Here is an 18,230-nt window from a genome sequence, read left to right as displayed (position 1 = left end):
ACTGTACAGTCACTGCCACAGATTTAATTACCAACAATCACACATCTTACCGTCTATTGCTATTTCACACTTCCCTAGGATTAATTCTGCACAAATCTTAATGATTACCTAAAAGCCACCATAGAGGTTTCCCTTTGAAAACTGCCGCTGCTTGCCTCTTCAGCCGGGAAATGAGCTTAAATCTGCTGCTACAAATATACACATCCCTCTCAACCCAATACACCAGGTCCGCAGGAGGCAGCCCCTTCGCCGTCTGGAGAAAACATTGCTAACCTGAAAATGGCCCCTCTCTTGCACGACATCTCTTCATTCCCTGTTCCCCTCTCCAGCCCCAATCACTGTTCTACCAACATCAAGAGAATAACAGTTCGCTTCAAAGAAAAACTGATATGGATGCTGGAAGAGAACTCATCCTGGAAAATCCTGTTCCTTTTTTCTCCAATATAAAGCTTGGCTGGATCACGAAGAAAAATCTTTTCCCTTTTCTGCTAAGTTTAGCATAGCACACATAGCCTCACAGTTACAAAAGCTGTTTCGCAGCCTTAAAATTTTATCTGTAATAAAAAACCCTAACTATATTTATTGAGCACTTCTGAAAAATGAACATAAGTCACCTCATAAAAGGGAACTAGGTTAGTATTTCTAAATAAAAAAGAAGCTACCAAATTTGTTTGTGGTAAACAAAATGGCTACTAGATTGCTCTTCTGGTTCTCTTTTTAACCCCTACATACAAATATTTGAATAGATTCACACAGAATAACTTCACACAGAAAAACCTTCAGCAGGGTTTTAATTGAGTCCAAAACCCTCTGATGAAGATCCGTAAGTCCAAGACTGACAGGTATATGACAGATAAGGATAGGGAATCCACATAGCTCTGTGAAAAATCTTACTCTGAAGGCTGTCAGTCAGAGCTATGGCTTGGATGTCTAAGCCATGTTCCTATTTCAGCCTTCAAATATAACACTTCGCTTTTTTGTTTTTTGGGTTTTTCCAAAGGAAGAAACACACATGCAAATAAATCTTGATTTTTAGAAATGAATTCAAAGCTTTTAAAAGATGAAAAAGCATTAAAAAAAAAAAACTGCTCAGACTTTATAGCAACATAACATTTTGATATCTCCAGGGCAGGAGGTTCAGGGCAACCAAGCCTGACAGCTACTTTGGGGGAATTGGAAGAGTGCTTCAATGTGCACAGAGCAATTACAGAGCGGCCACTCCCAGCCCTCCAGGTCCCTTATTGCTTTACACCTGAAAATTTCAATACAAATTCCAATCCCTAACAGTCTGTACTTAAGCACTAAAGTTTCCCTCATGTCAGTGTATGTATTAATCACAAAAATCTGTTTGATCATCAAAGAAGGAATATTAAAAATTCACTATGATCAATGTATTATGGGGGGAAAAAAATCCAGTAAAAATATGGTATGTTTAAACTGGCCATTATAGGATACACAGTATTCAAAGTATAGAACTGAGTGGTTTTCTTGAAATTTACACTTTATAAGCATGACTGAGCTGGGACTGGTGATGCGGGCCTGTGATCTTGGCTGGTCAAGGGGATAGATAAAGTAGGAGGATCCAAAGTCGAGGCTTCCCTAGGCAACCGAGTGAGACCATGTCTCCAAGTAAAAAATGCAGAGTTGGAGCACTTGCCTAGCAAGGATGAGATACTGGGTTTGACTCCCAATATCAAAAGCTGTTCCCAATCTAACCTAGCCAGCAGAAAATACAACACACTGCCCAGAAGTCTAGGACCCTGGGACGCATGTGTAACTCACTGGCTCAAAGAATTACATGTGACTTTTTTTCAAGATCACAAAATGATTTATTCAGCAAGTATTGCCATCCTAGAAGAGGGAATTCAGTAGTGAACAAACACACACAATCCACACACAATCCTACCTTCATAAGCTTGCAGAATGGAACAGATAAAAAAAATTTAAATGTGTATGTAATTCACTTTCAAAGGCCAAATACATACATCCTTCCATGTAAGACTGACCTAAATGCTGCCTGTTTTCAATAGGAGGAATCCACAAATAAAAAGGTTTTGCTAATTTGATGACTAAGGTCTACAGAATAGAAATTTTAAACACATGTAAAACAACAGGTCAGTGAGGAGAGAGGTAGTATCTTCAGGGAACCAAATAAAACTTCCCAGTGAATATCCATGACCTAAAGCATTCAGGGCCATTTGTTCCTCAGAAACCTGGAGACAAATCAGGAATTAAATGCTGCAACCTACAGGTCAACAACAGAGATATCTAATGAACATTCATAACATTTCAACTATAAAGGCAAGACATTAAATATCAAATGCCTTCTAGTTTATTCTATATCCTATACCAGGGTTTCTTTGAGGTGTCAAAGAAAACAAACACTAATATGAATGAATTAAAGAGAACAAGACAAAAATTAGAGTTAAAATGAAACTATTACTGTGATGACATGTCAAAGATCATTCTTCAAGAAGAATGAAATCAAAATGTGTAAGCAACCATAGAATAAATGTGGAACAAACTGGTGTAAGTGCTGGATTATGACTCAAGAGCCCAAATTTTACTGCCACACTTGATCACCTAGTCAGATAACAACTGTTTTGTGATATTGCTGCATTACTTAGAAATAAATAACTACGTGAACAATGCATTACATCTCTGCGGGGCAAACCCTTTCCATGAATGTCAGCCTTGAACTGAAACTTACTTTGAAAACAATTTTACACAGAATTTCATTTCAACACAAGAGTGTTCCCTCCATGTAAACAAATGATCAAAGATGAAAAAAGAACTTTAAACTGTGAAGGAGTGTGTTCTCTATGGGGGAATATATCTCCGGATGGGGGAATATATCTCTGGATGGGAGTTCTTTGGTAAAATGAACAAAAGAACGAGGAAACGAAGACTACTCACAAAGCACCAAGACCAGGAATTTCCCAAAGGAGCCCCTCCCCAAAATCCTCCCTTGTTCACATGAACACTTAGTTCCTTGCTGAACTCATAAACTCGACAGTCACATCCCCAAACACACACACAGAAATTTACTCTTTATGTCTATCATGACTGAACAAATAGTGTGGGTACTACAGATGGGGGAGAAGCCTATCGAACCCCAGAACAGCACTGACTGTCAATGATGTCCAGGGTGCCTGTTTCTGACAGGTAACTATGATTTTTAAATGCTGCTCATGAACGTAGGTGCTGAATAAACAGCAAATTTTTCTACCATGTATTCCAGTCTGTCTCTGGCAGGCGAGGTGGGGCTCTGTGAAACCCTGCTCAAATATAATAAGTGGGGGAGGGCAGCCACACACTTATACCTACCACTTTCTTAGCAGTAAAACTGTGGGGTTTTATTCTCAGCAATCATTTCCACGTTCACTTTTAAAGGCATGATATATTATTAAAATACATAGCTTGTAATTAAGTATCTCTGTAAGTGTAGTACCCTCTCAGGCAGTTAAACCTAGGCCCTCTGACAAACCCAACTCATAGCTGCTGGGAAACCTCGAACTGTCAAATTTCAGGCAAATAAGTCTGGTTAACGAGACCTCAAATGCCCTGCTCCTAGCTAAACACAAACATATGAAGACTGTAAACAAAGGAAAATTAAAACCCAAGTCTCAGAGAAAATCTCTAAAATACATGTCTTTCCTCTTAATTGTACACTAGAACACTATATATTTATTCTACTTGCCCATGCTTTTCCCTTCTCTTTAAAAAAAAAAAAAAAAAAAAAAAATCAAAAGGCATTCCATTTTCAGCCCTGTTCCCCTGGCTTCATTCCCCCTGAAACCCACCTCTCCATACTGCCCCTTGCCTTCTGTTCTTTATGAATACTTTATATTTGCATATTTACCTAATTGGATTTCAATATGAAGACTTAAGACAAGGAGACAGCATTGGTAACCATTTGTGATTATGATATTTTGCTCCTGATTGTAAGCAATCCAGTACATAAGAAATTCAGTCCCAAAGGTAATGGGTTCCTGGAGACAGAAGATTGAATGCTCCAGATAAAAGGGGGGGGGGGGGCGCTTCTCAAATCCGAACTAACAATGCAATATCCTTTTCTTACAGAAATGTTTGAGAAGCGTTATTTTTACTCATACAAATAAACACAAGTGCAGATATTTTTCAGGCCTGTTCCTGCAACGCTGTTCATGCTTCCTACCATAATAGCTTAGACTTATGTCATGCTAGCTTGTACGTGAACCCTGATCGCTTGATTCTGAACATTCTCTCAGAGATAATAATCAATATAATTCCTATTTGAAAACAGAATTTTCTTGCTAACTTCGTGTTAACACAGAATGCTGGGTTGTCGGTTGTTTTTTGTTTTGTTTTGTTTTTTTTAAACGAGATTAGAGGGAAATTTTCTTGAATTCTTCCCGTTTTTCTTGGAGCCCAGATGGCAAGATACTAAAATGTCCGTTTGAAACAAAAGGTTTCTGTTTGTTTCCAGGAGAGTAACTAGAGGCTGTGCTGGTTTCCAGTAGAAACTGCAGTGAATTCAGGCATACATCTGGGTCGCCTCATTAAACAAAAGATACCCATCCGCTGTCAACAACCACACAGTACCACCCTCCCTGATCCCTCATCTTTATCCAGAAGGAATGGTGCAGAAGAGACGCCTGTCACCATCCACCGGCCAAGCAACTCTTCTGGGGTCGCTCCTCTCAGTGGCCTAGTGCCTCCAGTAGAGCACATTTGGGCTAGCCTTCCCGCCCCGCCCCTGCCCAGTACATTAGCCGGGTTTCTTTGGAGCGCCAGCCACGGCTCCCACAGCACCTTTCCTAGCAGAATCCAGTCCTGAGTCTGCTCCCCGTTCCCACCCTTCCCTCTCCACCCCACGACGCGCCACAATGGACGCTGGCGGGTCACCGCACCGCACGCCATCGCCCACCCGCGCCGCTCGCGCGAACGCTCAGCCGTCCCGCAGACCCGGCGGGCGCACGGAGCTCGGCCCTGACCGCCACCAAAGGCGCACGCCGCGGCTCCGCGCCGGGCAGCCCCGGCCCTCGGCCCCTGTGTGCGCGCGCGCGCGCGGGTGCGGGTGCCGGCCGGGGGCGCGCGCGGGGAGGGCAGCGGCGAGTCGGGGCGGGGGGCACCGGGGCCCGAGGCCCGTACTCACCCAGCAGCAGCAGCTTGAGCTCCCGGCGGGCGTCGCGCTTGTCCCTGCGCAGCTGCCGCTCGATCTCGTCGTTGATCCTCCGGGCTTCCTTGGCCTCCTCGCTCAGGCAGCACGCCATGATGGACTCCAGAGTCATTCTTCCGAAGTGCCTCGCTGCAGCCCCGCCGGCGCCCTGCTCACACGCGCGCACACACACCCTCCGCCCTCGCTCCCCCGAGGCAGCGGCGGCCGCGGAGCCCCGCCGCCCGGGCGCGCGTCCGGGACGAGCTCAGGGGAGCCGCGGGGAGGACGACGGCCGGGCCCGCAGCCCAGGCGGGCCGGGGACGAGCGGGGCCGGGGGGCCTGGGGCGCGCGAGGAAAGGCCGCCGCGCCCGGCCGCGCTCACACACCGCCTTCCCGGGGAGCGCGCGGCCCTCCTGGAGCCCCGCGCCGCCGCCGACGCTGCCCTAGGCTGTGCGCCCAGCGGCCCGAGCTCATCCACCGAGGCGGCCCCGCAGCGAGCGACCGCCGACGGCTCCGCGCGCCCAGCGCGTCCGCTCCTCGCCGCCACCCGATTCGGCTCCGGGCGCCCTCGGCCTGCCCGCGCCCACTCGGCTCGCGCGCAAACCGGGCAGCCGGCCGCCGCGCGCTCCCCGCCTCCGCCCCCGCCTCCGCCGGACGCCCACCCGGCCCGATTGCCAGGCGCGCCGCGGCTGCTCAGTGCTCGCCCTCCCCCTCGCCACACACACACATTTTCTCCTTTCTCTGAACTGGAGCACAGATCCGGGAGGGAGGCGGCGGCGCGAGGAGGGCGGGCGCAGGGGGGCGGGCGCAGCGCGAGGGGCGGTGCCGCGGCCCCTCCTGGACGGCTCGCGCGCTTCTCGCCCCGCCCCCGGCTGCCGGCCCCGCTCCGCAGCCGCCTCCCTCCGCGCGGTCCGGGGCGCGACGGTCACGGCCGCTCGAGCGGGGCCGGCAGGCGGACACCGACCTTCGGCTGCCGCGGGCCTCCGGGGCGTGGTCGGCCAGAATATGGCGGCCTCGGCCTGCCCTCCGGCCGCGGGCGCCACGGGAGCCCTGCGCGGGGCCCACGCGCTGCGCCTCGGGCCGCCTTGCAGCCCTGCTGCCCTTTCCTATTTCTAAAACGCCATTGGGCTTGACGCTGCCTCGAGTGGCCCCTGACCCTAGGGCGGTCTTAGAAAATGGGGTACTGCGCACTGGGGAAGAGAAGCAATTCTCGCTGGCTCGCGGGGTGCGGGGTGAGGGGGTTACCGAGAGATTTGTGGACGGAACTGTCCTCGGTATCTCCAGATAGGAATCTGAATCCAGAAGAGAAAAATGAAGCTGCCCAAGTTTCCAAGAGCCTCTTGATGGGTTCCAACTTTTCGGGTCACTGAAGTGTTTGTTTTCTGGTACCAGCACACTATGTTAAACAGCCTGGTAATATGGGGTTGACCCTTCTACACCGTGACAGTTAAGGATGGCTTCTGGAAGAATGCCAAGCAGTACAAAATAAAGGGAAAGAGCCGCGGATGGTGGTTCATGCCCATAAGCTCCACATTCAACAGGCTGAGGCAGGAGGACTCCTGCCTGTGAGTCCTAGTATCAAAGAAAAGGAGGAAGGGAGGGAATAAAATAGGGAAAAGTGCAGAAACTAATAATCATTGAAGCAAAATTCTATTTAGTTTCTACACTTCTAATTTGAGACAGTTCGCTAATAAATAGGAAAGCTCTTGTTCATTCAGGGTTCTATTTGGGGGGGGTTTCATTCAAATTCAGTGTGTCTCAACAAGAAGAGATGAGATTCGTATTATGTTCCTGCCTTTGTAGAAGCTAAGGCCTTCACATTTTGTGCTTTCCATGAACTAACTGCTCCTGTTGATCCCGGCTGCGATGTAAGGTCATAACCGTTGCTACAAATTCAGAACGAACAGTCTTGGACTTCAAGGTCTTTCTTCCAGTTTGCCTTATTCTCCACCCCCTCGGTGCGCGCACACATTGACTCGCTAAGCCAGGACTCAGATCGAGTTATGGACATAAAAAATGTGTTTGTTATAAGCTCTGCTTTTTAAAAAGACAGCTGACCAAGGCAGCAAAAGAAACAAATCTCTCACCCCTTTTATATGAGTACCTTCAAAGAACTGGTAGATTTGCTGGGAAAAAGGAAAACTTAAATGACTAAAGATTCAGTCAATAGGCAGAAATGTAAAATGGCTTCGGGGGAAATAGCAAGTAGTCTCTCTCTCTCTCTCTCTCTCTCTCTCTCTCTCTCTCTCTCTCTCTCGTGTGTGTGTGTGTGTGTGTGTGTGTGTGTGTGTGTGTGTGTGTGTGTGTGTTGGAGGGACACAAAGCGTTGGAAAACAAAATGATCAACATCCCATGTCTGGTTTCCTAAGGAGCCAGACCCAAATGGTGCCATTATGATGTCAGTAATAATTATATTGTGGCTTAATTGACCTCTTTGTTTTGTCACTCCTATCTCAACCTCAGGGACACCCCCTGGCACTGACCAGATTTTGAAAATGATAGCACAATCAGTAGGAGAATGTATCACTCATTGGGAAGAAATCAGGAAATAGGAATACCAGCAACCACAGGGTAAAGCTATATAAGGACATCAAGAAGGAAACAGGAAGAGAAAATTCCAAGCGTGAACCTAAATCTATCCCAAACCCTTTGATGTATCTGGAAAGCATTTGCCAAGCAAACATCCCCATAACCTAAATCAAACAAATGAAGTCCATACAGAAACTCATCATGGCGTTGAGTGTGTTTGAGAAGAATGGACTCCAAATTATGCAACTAAACAGGGCTCATGTTAAAAAATTCCAGTTCATTAAATCAACAAACAAGGATTAACTGCCTGCCATGAGTAAACACAGTTAAGATGCAGAAAGGAGTCATCAAGAGCCTACAGCACTGTCCCTTGTACTCCACAGGCAAAAGTCTTCAGTCTGATATGTCTCTGAAGTAATAAGGAGAAGACAAAACAGAAGGAACTTGTGTGTGCATTGGGGTAAAAGTAACCATCCTGTTTGGAAGAGTTGGATAACGTCGCAGGTACATTTCAATGGATCCTAAAGACTGTATAGGCTTAGCTTGGTGGGAAGTACTCAGCCTGCTGGAATACCAGTCTGGCCCACTGAAGGAGAGGCCCTGTGGGAAGGGAGGAAAAGAAGGAAGGAAGAAAAGAACAGAACAAAGAAATTACTTTCCATAAATGTGTATGTACACCCCTTTAAAGAACAATTCCAAATCAAAATCTCCGGAGACAGACTGTGGGATGATAAGCCATTCTGAGAACTCGAAGGTGATTACTGTGTGGCTGAAAGGCAAACCACAAAGTCCTGGATGCTCTGAACTTCAGAGAAAACAGACTGTTATCTCCCCTGTGGTATCCCACGTCAGAAACCTACCCAGCCCATGCACCCCAATCTATTGCCCAGCCTTCGGGGATGAGAAGAAAGGAAAAAAAAAAAAAAGGAAAGGCATATTGAAGTCTCATGGAGGCAGAGTCCAAGAGTGAAATGAAAAATCTCTTCTAAACCCATCTGAGTAAGAAAGGACTGAAGGGGAATCCAGAAAGCAGGCCATGTACAGTACCTTTGTTCCTAGTCACTTAGCATGGCTGCTTCTTAGTGTGTGTGTGTGTGTGTGTGTGTGTGTGTGAGAGAGAGAGAGAGAGAGAGAGAGAGAGAGAGAGAGAGAGAGAGAGAGAGAGAGAGAGAGAGAGAAACTAAGAACAGGGGCTTTCCCACTCTCAAGGACCCAAAAGAATGCTGAGACTAGACTAGAGCTGGACCCTGGTTGGCCTGGAACTTGCTATGTAGACCAGGCTGGCTTTGAACTTACAGAGATCTACCTAACTCTAGAGTGCTGAGATTAAAAGCATTCACCACCATACCCAGCCTAGAACAGATAATATTTTTAATTAATTCTTATTTAATTTTATTTTGTGTATTTTTTTTTTTTTGGCCTGCATGTATGTCTGTGCACCATATGTGTGCCTGGTGCCTGCAGAGGCAAGAAGGGGCATCAGATCCTCTGGAACTGGAGTCACAGATAGTGGTGAGTCATCATGTGGGTGTTGGGAATTGAACCCAGGTCCTCTGCAAAAGCAGCCAGTACTTTTAACCTCTGAGCCATCTCTGCAGCCCTAGGACATATATTCTTTAGATGTTGAATAAGCACAAGCATGCCACCACCTACATCACTGGCAGACAGCCTTTTAGGCAGTGTATTATGCCAGGTGCCTGAGGCAAACAGAGCTCTTAAAGACTTTATAATCTGTTTGGGTAGACAGTCCACACAAATAAAAGAATAAACAATGCAAAATTAATAACCCACATGCATAAGAGAATAAGCAATGCAAACGAGAAGCACTTAATACTAACTAGTGCACCAGGAATGACTTGCTCACACAATTCATTTGGAGTGGTAGTCCAAGGTACCATTAAAATCAACCAGGGAGCGTTGGTAAGCAACAGATGGAGAAACTAAACAGCCAGTTGGAAATAAGTCTGAGACACTGCTGACACTAGATCAGCTGGGAAAGAGCTGCTCTGTGCAGAATTGCCAGCACCACTATCTGGCCAAGAAATAAAGGGGGCTTATTCCTTAAGAAGGAAATTGACCCAGGTCAAATGAGAAAGCTGTAAATGGCGCCACCTAGAGGATCATTCCTATAACCCCAGAAACAGTATGATCAGCTGTCTAGCTGAGAGCCTTTCAGGGTCAACTTGAGGATGAAAAACCTGGCACAAAGCACAGTGTCTTCTCCAAGAGAAAAATACACACGTTGCAAAGCCAAAAGATATCCTAGATGAAACGGTACCTCTGACATTCTTGCTTTACCAAGCCCTGAAAATGCATGTAGACAACCCTCTGACTTTATCCAAATATATTTAGTGCTGCAGATGTATACTTCTTCCTGTAGACAGGGTCTCACTGTGTTGCTCACACAGTTCCAGAACTCCTGGACTTACGCTATCCTCCTGCTTCATCGTCTTGAGAAGCTGGGGCTTGGGGTGCCCACCATTGCGCCCAGCAGTGTTGATTTTTGACTCAGGTGCTTACTAAAAAATCTTAGCTAGCTTCCAGAACTTGAACATCAGGGAGTAACATAGGACTAGGGATGTAGATAAGTTGGTAGAGTGCTTGCCTAGCACTCACAACGCCCTGGGTTCAATCCTCAGCACCCCATATAGTAGACATAACGGCACATGTCTGTAATCCCAACATTTCAGAGGTGGAGACGGGAAGATTAAATGTTCAAGGTCATCTTTGGCTACATAGATTGAGGCCAGACTGAGCTTATGAAGCCCTGTCAGAGGTGGGGGCAGAGAGTGGAGGAAGAGAAGGAAAAAGAGGAGGAAGAGGAGGAGGAAAAGGAGGAAAGAGAGGAAGAAGAGGAGAAGGAAAGGGGGAGGAAGAAGAGTAAGAGGAGTAGGAAGGAATTAGGAGAAGAGAAAAGAAATATGGATTTTAGATCCTAACCAAGAACTTGAAACCGCAGGCCCATAGTAACAGTTCTGACCAGTTTGTGTCCAACTGTGCATCATCTGGACCAGATCATAGTCTCTTTAGTGACATACCCGCCTACACATGGGCATTGCACATGAGACGGTGAGTAGAAAGCAGAAATTTTGAATTAATGTGCCAGAGTGATTTATTTCTCCTTCCTTATTTCTATATCAGAGAATCATTTTTCACATCTCCTTTAATGATTTTCATGTACAGCTTTAAAGGGCTAAGATTTTTGTGTTTTGTTCCCACCTGAATCCAATGCCTAGAATAGCACCTGAGTTTAACTGATGCTTAAAAAACATTTAAGTAGATGTTTTAATCAAAGAAATCGTACATTGGTGACATGGAGCTTGGCCTTTCGCTAACTGCCCACACCACTTAGCCTTTGGTACCCATCAGAGCTTTACTTTTTTCTGTAAAATATTCCTCAATCCAGTTTGTCAAACCCTAACCTCAAATGAGTTCACCAAGGGAAATCAGCCATCATTAGGGAATCAAAAAAGCTGGGGAGAACCTTGTTGTTCAAACCCAGAAGGAAACACGTATTAACTCCAAGCCAACTTTATAGGAAAGTTGCTATTTCCACCATGATCAGTTATACCTTGGATATTAAGACACAACATATAATTGAGGTTGCTAGTTGCTCAGTGTAGGATAAGTTAATGAGACACAGAATATGTTGTTAGAAAGCATGTAAGTAATTAAAGTGCCTGCTAGTCTGTCTTCTTCGTGATTGAAATGGTCTTAATATTAGCCTATCAATAGCTATTATTCTTAGTGTTTCAACCTGCCGTGGTAAGTATGTCAAGATGTGATAGCTATTCAATTTTTGTTTGTGTGTGGGTTTTTTTTTTTTTTTTTTTTTTTTGAGACTGGGATTCTCTGTGTAGCCCCAGCTGTCCCAGACCTCACTCTGTAGATCATGCTGTCCTCTAACTCAGAGATCCACCTGCCTCTGCCTCCCAAGTGCTGGGATTAAAGGCATGCACCACTACTGCTCAGCAGTTATTCAATTTTAGATAAATATAAAATGTCCACTCTAACAAAATTAGACAGAAAATATTCTCTTTTTTTATTTCTTGTTTTATTTTTTTTCTATTTGTCACAATTACCAAAATCTCTTCAAGGCACAAAATTTCCATGAGATCCCTTTCATAATAGTTGATTTACAAATTATTTCCATCTTCTCATCCTTACTCTAATTTCTAAGAATCAAGTTTGTCATGAACCTAGTGGGCAGTACAGAATGAGCCCAGGACGCAGCCTCTAGTGTGGCTCAACACTAACATGATCCTGCTTCCTCTACATATTCTGATGATTCATTCTTTAAATGTTGAGGTGGATTTTTGCATTAATTTATACTTTAAAGTCATGCATTAGAATATTATTTATCTTGATCATTGAGGATTTTGGTACTTGAAATCGTACATCCAGAGCAAAGCCTTGATTGTCCTGATCTTGATTTAAAGTTATTGGTCATGGGCTAGAGGGATGGCTCAGTGGTTAAGAGTGCTTTCTGTCTTGCAGAGGACCAATGTTTAGTTCCCAGCACCCACAACAGGCAGCGAACAACTACTTGTACTCCAGTATCAGTATACTCCAGTATCCAACTCACTCTGGCTTCCAAGGGCACTCACACTCAATAGCACACATACTCACACAGGCACACACACACACACAGAAACTTTTAAAATAAATCCTTAAAGATATCAGTGAGATGGCATAAAAGTGGGGAATTGTGATCATATTAAAAAAAAAAAAAAAGAATGATCTTTTGGGGTGGGGTAGATGCATCTGCACAGCTTAAAAATCCATACTAGTGCTGCTTCTGGAGCTGAAACAAAAGAACTGGCTTGAGGAGGCTATCCAAACACAAAGAGTGAAACTTTCTACAACCTCTCCAAAAATACACACAGCATCAAGAAAATAAGGAAAAGCAAATGACAAGAACAGCGCAGAAAATACCTGGTTTTAGGCTCACTGCTTGGCTTCCATTTAGACTGGCTGGGAACAAGCAAGTAGTGGAACATGACTTTATTCCAGCACTGGGGAGGCTGAAGAATCAGGAATTCAAAGTCATCTTCAGTTACATGCTGAGTTCAAGGCCAGCCTATGCTACATAAGATACTGTCAAATTAACTAATTAATTAATTAATTAATTAATTAATTAAAAACCACCAACAAAAACAACAACAAAACCCTAAAACCAACAATAGCAACCAAAATCAAGGATTGTAGGCTGGGAATGAAGTTCAGTGGTAGAGTACATCCTCCGTGTGTGAAAAGCCCTGGATTTGATCCTGCACCACAGTGTATGCAGTTTGTCATCAGGACCACAGTCAGCTCTGTTCCACCAGCCACTTCCCAAATAACCACTCAGAGACTTATTATTAATTATAAATGCTCAACTGATTGCTCAGGCTTGTTACTAGCTAACTCTTACATTTTAAATTAGCCCATTTCCATTAATCTATGTCCTACCCTGAGGCTCATTTACCTCATCTATAAACTTCCCATGTTGCTTCTTCAGTGTCTGGCTCACAACTCCTCTGACTCTGCCCTTCTTCTTCCCAGTGTCCTTAGTCTGGTTCTCCTGACTAACCTTATCCTGTCCAGCTAACAGTAACATATATTTACACAGTGTAAAGGAATATTCCACATTTCTCCATTTTGTCTAAATAAAAATAAGTTTGAACTTTAACATAGTAAAATTATAAACAACAAAAAGTTATCAAGTAAGAATTATAGATACACAATATCCAGTCTGTTTGTATTTGGCAAATTTAGAGAAAATATTAGCTATGTTATCTTTGTGAGTCTGAAGTTTTATACCTAATTTACCTTTTTATCATAACTAAGGAAAACTTTAAGTCCAATTATTTAGTATTTAACTCCATCAAAGACCCCAGAAGGGTGAAATGTTACCTAATGACAGGGACATCTGGCTGCCTGGACAGTTACCCAAAGATCTGTAACATTGGGGCATCCAACTTTGGCCCACAGGTCAAGTATATCTGACAGACTTTTCTGAGAAGCAGGGAATTCTGAAGGACTGTCCTACCTTGTCTTGGCAAAGTTTGGCAATCACCTTTTTTTGCATCCTGTTGGTTCAGTCGGACAGTATACTGTCAGCAATTCAGGCAAGGGCAGTTTCTTTGCTCAAATGGCTAGCTTTTGCCACAAAGAAAGTAAACTCCATATGGAGTTTCTTCAATGCTCATCATCTTCTTTGAAGTAAATTGGTGCTGTCAGGAGCAGATGTGTCTCACTGCCAAGAAAAGCCTTATGTTTTTTAAAACATTTTAAGTGCCATATTCTGTAAGTCTTTGAAGTGTTTGAAGACCATCTATCTATCTAAATATATCTGTTTAACCTTGAAAACATACCTAATACGACTACAAGTTTTATTATTATAGATGACTACTAACCTGTATTTTTAATTATACATCATATATTTAAATGAGCTATATAAGCACAAAAACCCAAACAAGAGTAGAAATATACATACAGTATAACAAAAATAACTTTAACTTTGTATCAGTAAACCAAAATCCATACCAATATAAAATATTTAAGATTAATCATTGTTTCTTGGATTAAAGTAGATTCAATAATCTATCCTTTTATCTTATCATTTCTATATTACACTCTCTTTTTTCTTTCAGAAAGAGATCTTTGAATCTAACTCCTTTGCTTAGTTTTATTTTGTTTTGTTTTTTGTTTATTTTTTGACATGACCAATAATAATTTGCAACCAACTCCCCTAAACAAAGACAAACATCCATAATTTATCCTTTGGGAATGTGGGCATTGTGGCACTGTTATCTTTGGGGGAATCTTGAGAAAAATCAAGATAATTGTTAGGTGTTAGCTGGAGTAGTTTGTGAGGCTGGACCATCTCAGCCAGTATCCTTGAAACTGTTCTGAATGCAGGACTCTGAGGAAACTGAAACAGAGACATTGTGAGATGCTGGATCACCTTGGGCATTTGTTGTCATTGGTGTCTGGTCCCCTTGTTCTGAAAGTACATAAACTTTTAAAGGTAATATACATATCTGTAGTAATACAAGTATAGGCTGTGTATTGTATACAAGTTAGCCAAAGATGATTTTTTTTTGTTGTGTGTTTGAGCAGGTAAAATACACATTATGTGTTTTGTAGTTTTTTTTAGTTTTTTTTTTTAAATGTATGTAGTTAAGATTTTCAGGGGGTCTTCCTTGATCAAACTAATCCATGTCAATCTGCAATGAATCCTCAGCCTCTCATTTCCTGTGGAAATAAAAGCATAACCTCTCCCCCAAAGCAACACATGTTTTGATTTCCATTTTGAAGTCAAGATATTTTTTAAATATATAGGTTGGTTTAATCTAGCAACTTTCATAATCCAGTGTCTCTTAGCGGCCAAAAAACTTAAAGACAACACAATAACATACAGGACCCAGACTCTCTGTGTATTTTCCAACTTTATGTAGTTTTTTTTCTTTTGTATTACTTTACTCCCTTTTTAAGGACTATATTATTTTTAAACAAACAAACACACACACATATTATGACTGACTATACACTTTTTTTTCTCTCCCAAGCCTTTATACATTTTTAAACACACTATAATCTGTTTAGAGGTTTTTCTGTCTGGATCTGGCTTTACTGAGCATCTGTAATCTTTTCTGTCTACATGAGCAGAACCCCAACCCCATCATGCAGCTCACTGGTAGAGCTCACGCTGGCAGCTCAAGCCCACAGGCAGTGGCTGGGAGACACCTAGACTGTGAGAACCCTCCAGGAGACTTAGCTCATGGCATGCTGGCAGTTAACAGGAGACATCTCTGTACTGCAGCTGGCATGAGAGACACGAGACTAGGAAGCCACATTTGGCTCTATTTTTGTGTGTTTAGAAGTTGTTTTAAGCTTTCTTAGGTCTTATGTGGATGTAGGTGCCAGATGTTTGGGTGCCACCACAGGAAAAACAAGGAAGAATGGGAGGCAGGGGTGAGGGATGTGGGAGGGGTGCAAGAGAGGAGAATGGGAGGCAGGGGTGAGGGATGTGGGAGGGGTGCAAGAGAGGAGAATGGGAGGCAGGGGTGGGGAGGATGCAAGAGAGGAGAATGGGAGGCAGGGGTGGGAAGGAAGAGGAGGAGAGTGAGAGGCAGGGGTGGGGGATGTGGGAGGGGTGCAAGAGAGGAGAGTGGGAGGCAGGGGTGGGGGTGGAAGAGGAGGAGAGTGGGAGGCAGGGGTGGAAGAGGAGGAGAGTGGGAGGCAGGGGTGGGGGTGGAAGAGGAGGAGAGTGGGAGGCAGGGGTGGGGGTGCAAGAAGAGGAGAGTGGGAGGCAGGGGTGGGGGTGGAAGAGGAGGAGAGTGGGAGGCAGGGGTGAGGTGTGGGGGGTGCAAGAGAAGGAGAGGCTATACACAGGGGGAGAGCTAAGAAGTAATGAGATCCAGGAAAAAATTAACTCTGAAATTTTTTCTTGAAAATAAAGCTTCATAGAAAACCAGCCAGTCTCTACAGGGCTAAGTAAAAGTTCTACTAATGGGGAGAGGGCAACAAGAAATAGTCACTCTACCCTCCGGCCATCTTCAAAACCTCTGAGCTAATCAAATTGCCTGTTTTGCAGTGTGGTAGCTAAAGGTCTCTTAATGAACCTGGGTTTTACAGCCAGGAAGTAACACAGGCTAGGCTGAAATTTAAATTTTTTACAATTTATTTATCTGATGTTGCTTTCTTTTTAATAAGGTTTTTATTAATTACTTGAAATTCTCATACATTTGCTCCTTTCTTTAAGCTTTTTTCAATTAATTCTTTAAATTTTTTGTGAAATGTGATGGGAACGAATACAGAGACCCACAGCCAGGCATTATGAAAAGAGAGAGAGAGACCTTGGAACAGAAAGCCCTAAATGGGATGTCCCCATCAAATCCCTCCCATCAGAGCTCAGGGAACCCTGAAGAAAAGGAAGCAGAAAGAGTGTAAGAGCCAGAGGGGATGGAGGACACCAAGAAAACAGGCCCTCTGAATCAACATGAGCAAGCTCATGTGGACTCACAGAGACTGAGACAGCATGCACAGGGCCTGCATGGGTCTGCACCAGGTCCTCTACGTATATTATAGCTTTGTTTAGTATTTTTATGGGATTCCTGAGTGTGCAAATGAGTGGGTCCCTGATTCTTGTGCCTTCTCTTAGGCTCTTTTCCTTCTATTGGTTTGTCTTGTCCGAATATGATTTATCTTATTATATTATATTTTGTTATATAAAAAATGAAAAAAGCATGTGATGTATTTTGATTATTTTCACCGGAACTCTTCCCAGGTCCATCTTGCAACCTCCCCTCCCTTAAAAATATATCCTCCCAACATTATATCCTCCTTTAAAAATAATAGCTCATCAATTCCAATTCTTTGCTGTCCATATTTTTCTGTGTAGAGGGTCCATCCCTTTAGAGCATGGTTGATCTGCCAGGAGCCACACTATTAAAGAAAACTGATGCCCCTTCCCCAGAAGCCATCACCCTCAGTCAGGGGGCCAGGAAACTCCTCCCTCACACCCCTGGTATAATTTGGCAGAATAATAATAATAAGTTTATTCTTGTATCTGTGAGCTGTATCTGTGAGCTCTCCAACCATGGCTAATCAGATTTACAGCACCAAGTATGTTTCTTCCTGTAGAGCAGGCCTTAAATCTAGTCAGAAAGTAGCTGGTTATCCCACAATATTCATGCCAATATAGTACCATATTCCTACTCCAGTCATTATTAGAGTTCACAAGGTTCATAGCTGGGTAAGACTATTGCTAACTTTTCCCCCCAGCAGCCTGCATAGCACCTTCTATTACTATGAACCAACAGGGAGGAAGCTTTCTAGTGAGTACCAACTTTATTTCTCCAAGTCCAGTGACATACAAGGGGTGACATCAGCAACAGAGTCTCACCATCAAGTTCTAGTGTGATGTTTCTTTCTTCAAAATGAACTAGTTTCCATGGGAAGCCATCTTTGGCCTCCAGCTTTCCTGGTCTCAAAACATGTACTCAGGCTGTGGTGTAGCTCAGTGCTAGAGCTCTTGCCTTCGTGCCTGAGGCTCTGGTTCCATCTCTGGTACTAGAAGTTTTCCTTCTTTTTTCATGTGTTTGTATGTGTGTGTATGTATTAACATGTATATGAGTACACATGTGTGTGCAGGTACACGTATGTATTTGTACACACATGTGTGGAGGTGCAAGGTTGATGTAGGGGATCTTTCATTGCCTTCCATCTTGTTCTTTTTAGGCAGCCTTCTCAATCAATCCCAGAGCTTTCCATGTGGCTAGCCAACTTGCTCTGGGAATCCTCTCTCCGCCTCCTGAGGCTGGAATTACAAGCTGGCTGCCACACAAAACTAAGGTCCTCTTGCTTTCACAGCAGGGGCTTAAGCTACTGAATCATCTGTCCAATTCATATTCATATTTTTTTGGAAAGATCAATCCTTTACCTGTTCTCAGGAAGCCCATAGCCACATAGTGCTTCTGCTGAGGCATTTGTATCTCCCATCAAAATCAAGGTCTAAGGCTAAAAACAGGCAGGTTGGCCCCTGACTGCATATCAGGGGTGCCTGGGGGGCATT

At 44.0% G+C, this 18,230-nt stretch overlaps 1 protein-coding gene across 1 annotated transcript in view; it reads right to left on the bottom strand.

The window, feature by feature from the left end:
- The window catches only part of Gnaq (G protein subunit alpha q), a 246,765-nt gene extending 241,355 nt beyond the window's left edge, over positions 1–5,410 (bottom strand). Inside the window, exon 1 of the mRNA XM_076560700.1 lies at positions 5,138–5,410. Within this exon, the coding sequence (XP_076416815.1) occupies positions 5,138–5,273 (136 nt within the window). The 5' untranslated portion in view covers positions 5,274–5,410. The remainder of the gene's footprint in view (positions 1–5,137) is intronic.
- Positions 5,411–18,230: the final 12,820 nt, after the last annotated feature.

Source organism: Peromyscus maniculatus, chromosome 1 (genome assembly GCF_049852395.1).
Source record: "Peromyscus maniculatus bairdii isolate BWxNUB_F1_BW_parent chromosome 1, HU_Pman_BW_mat_3.1, whole genome shotgun sequence".
In the NCBI taxonomy this organism is placed as follows: domain Eukaryota; kingdom Metazoa; phylum Chordata; class Mammalia; order Rodentia; family Cricetidae; genus Peromyscus; species Peromyscus maniculatus.
This window is presented reverse-complemented; position numbering and strand designations above follow the sequence as displayed.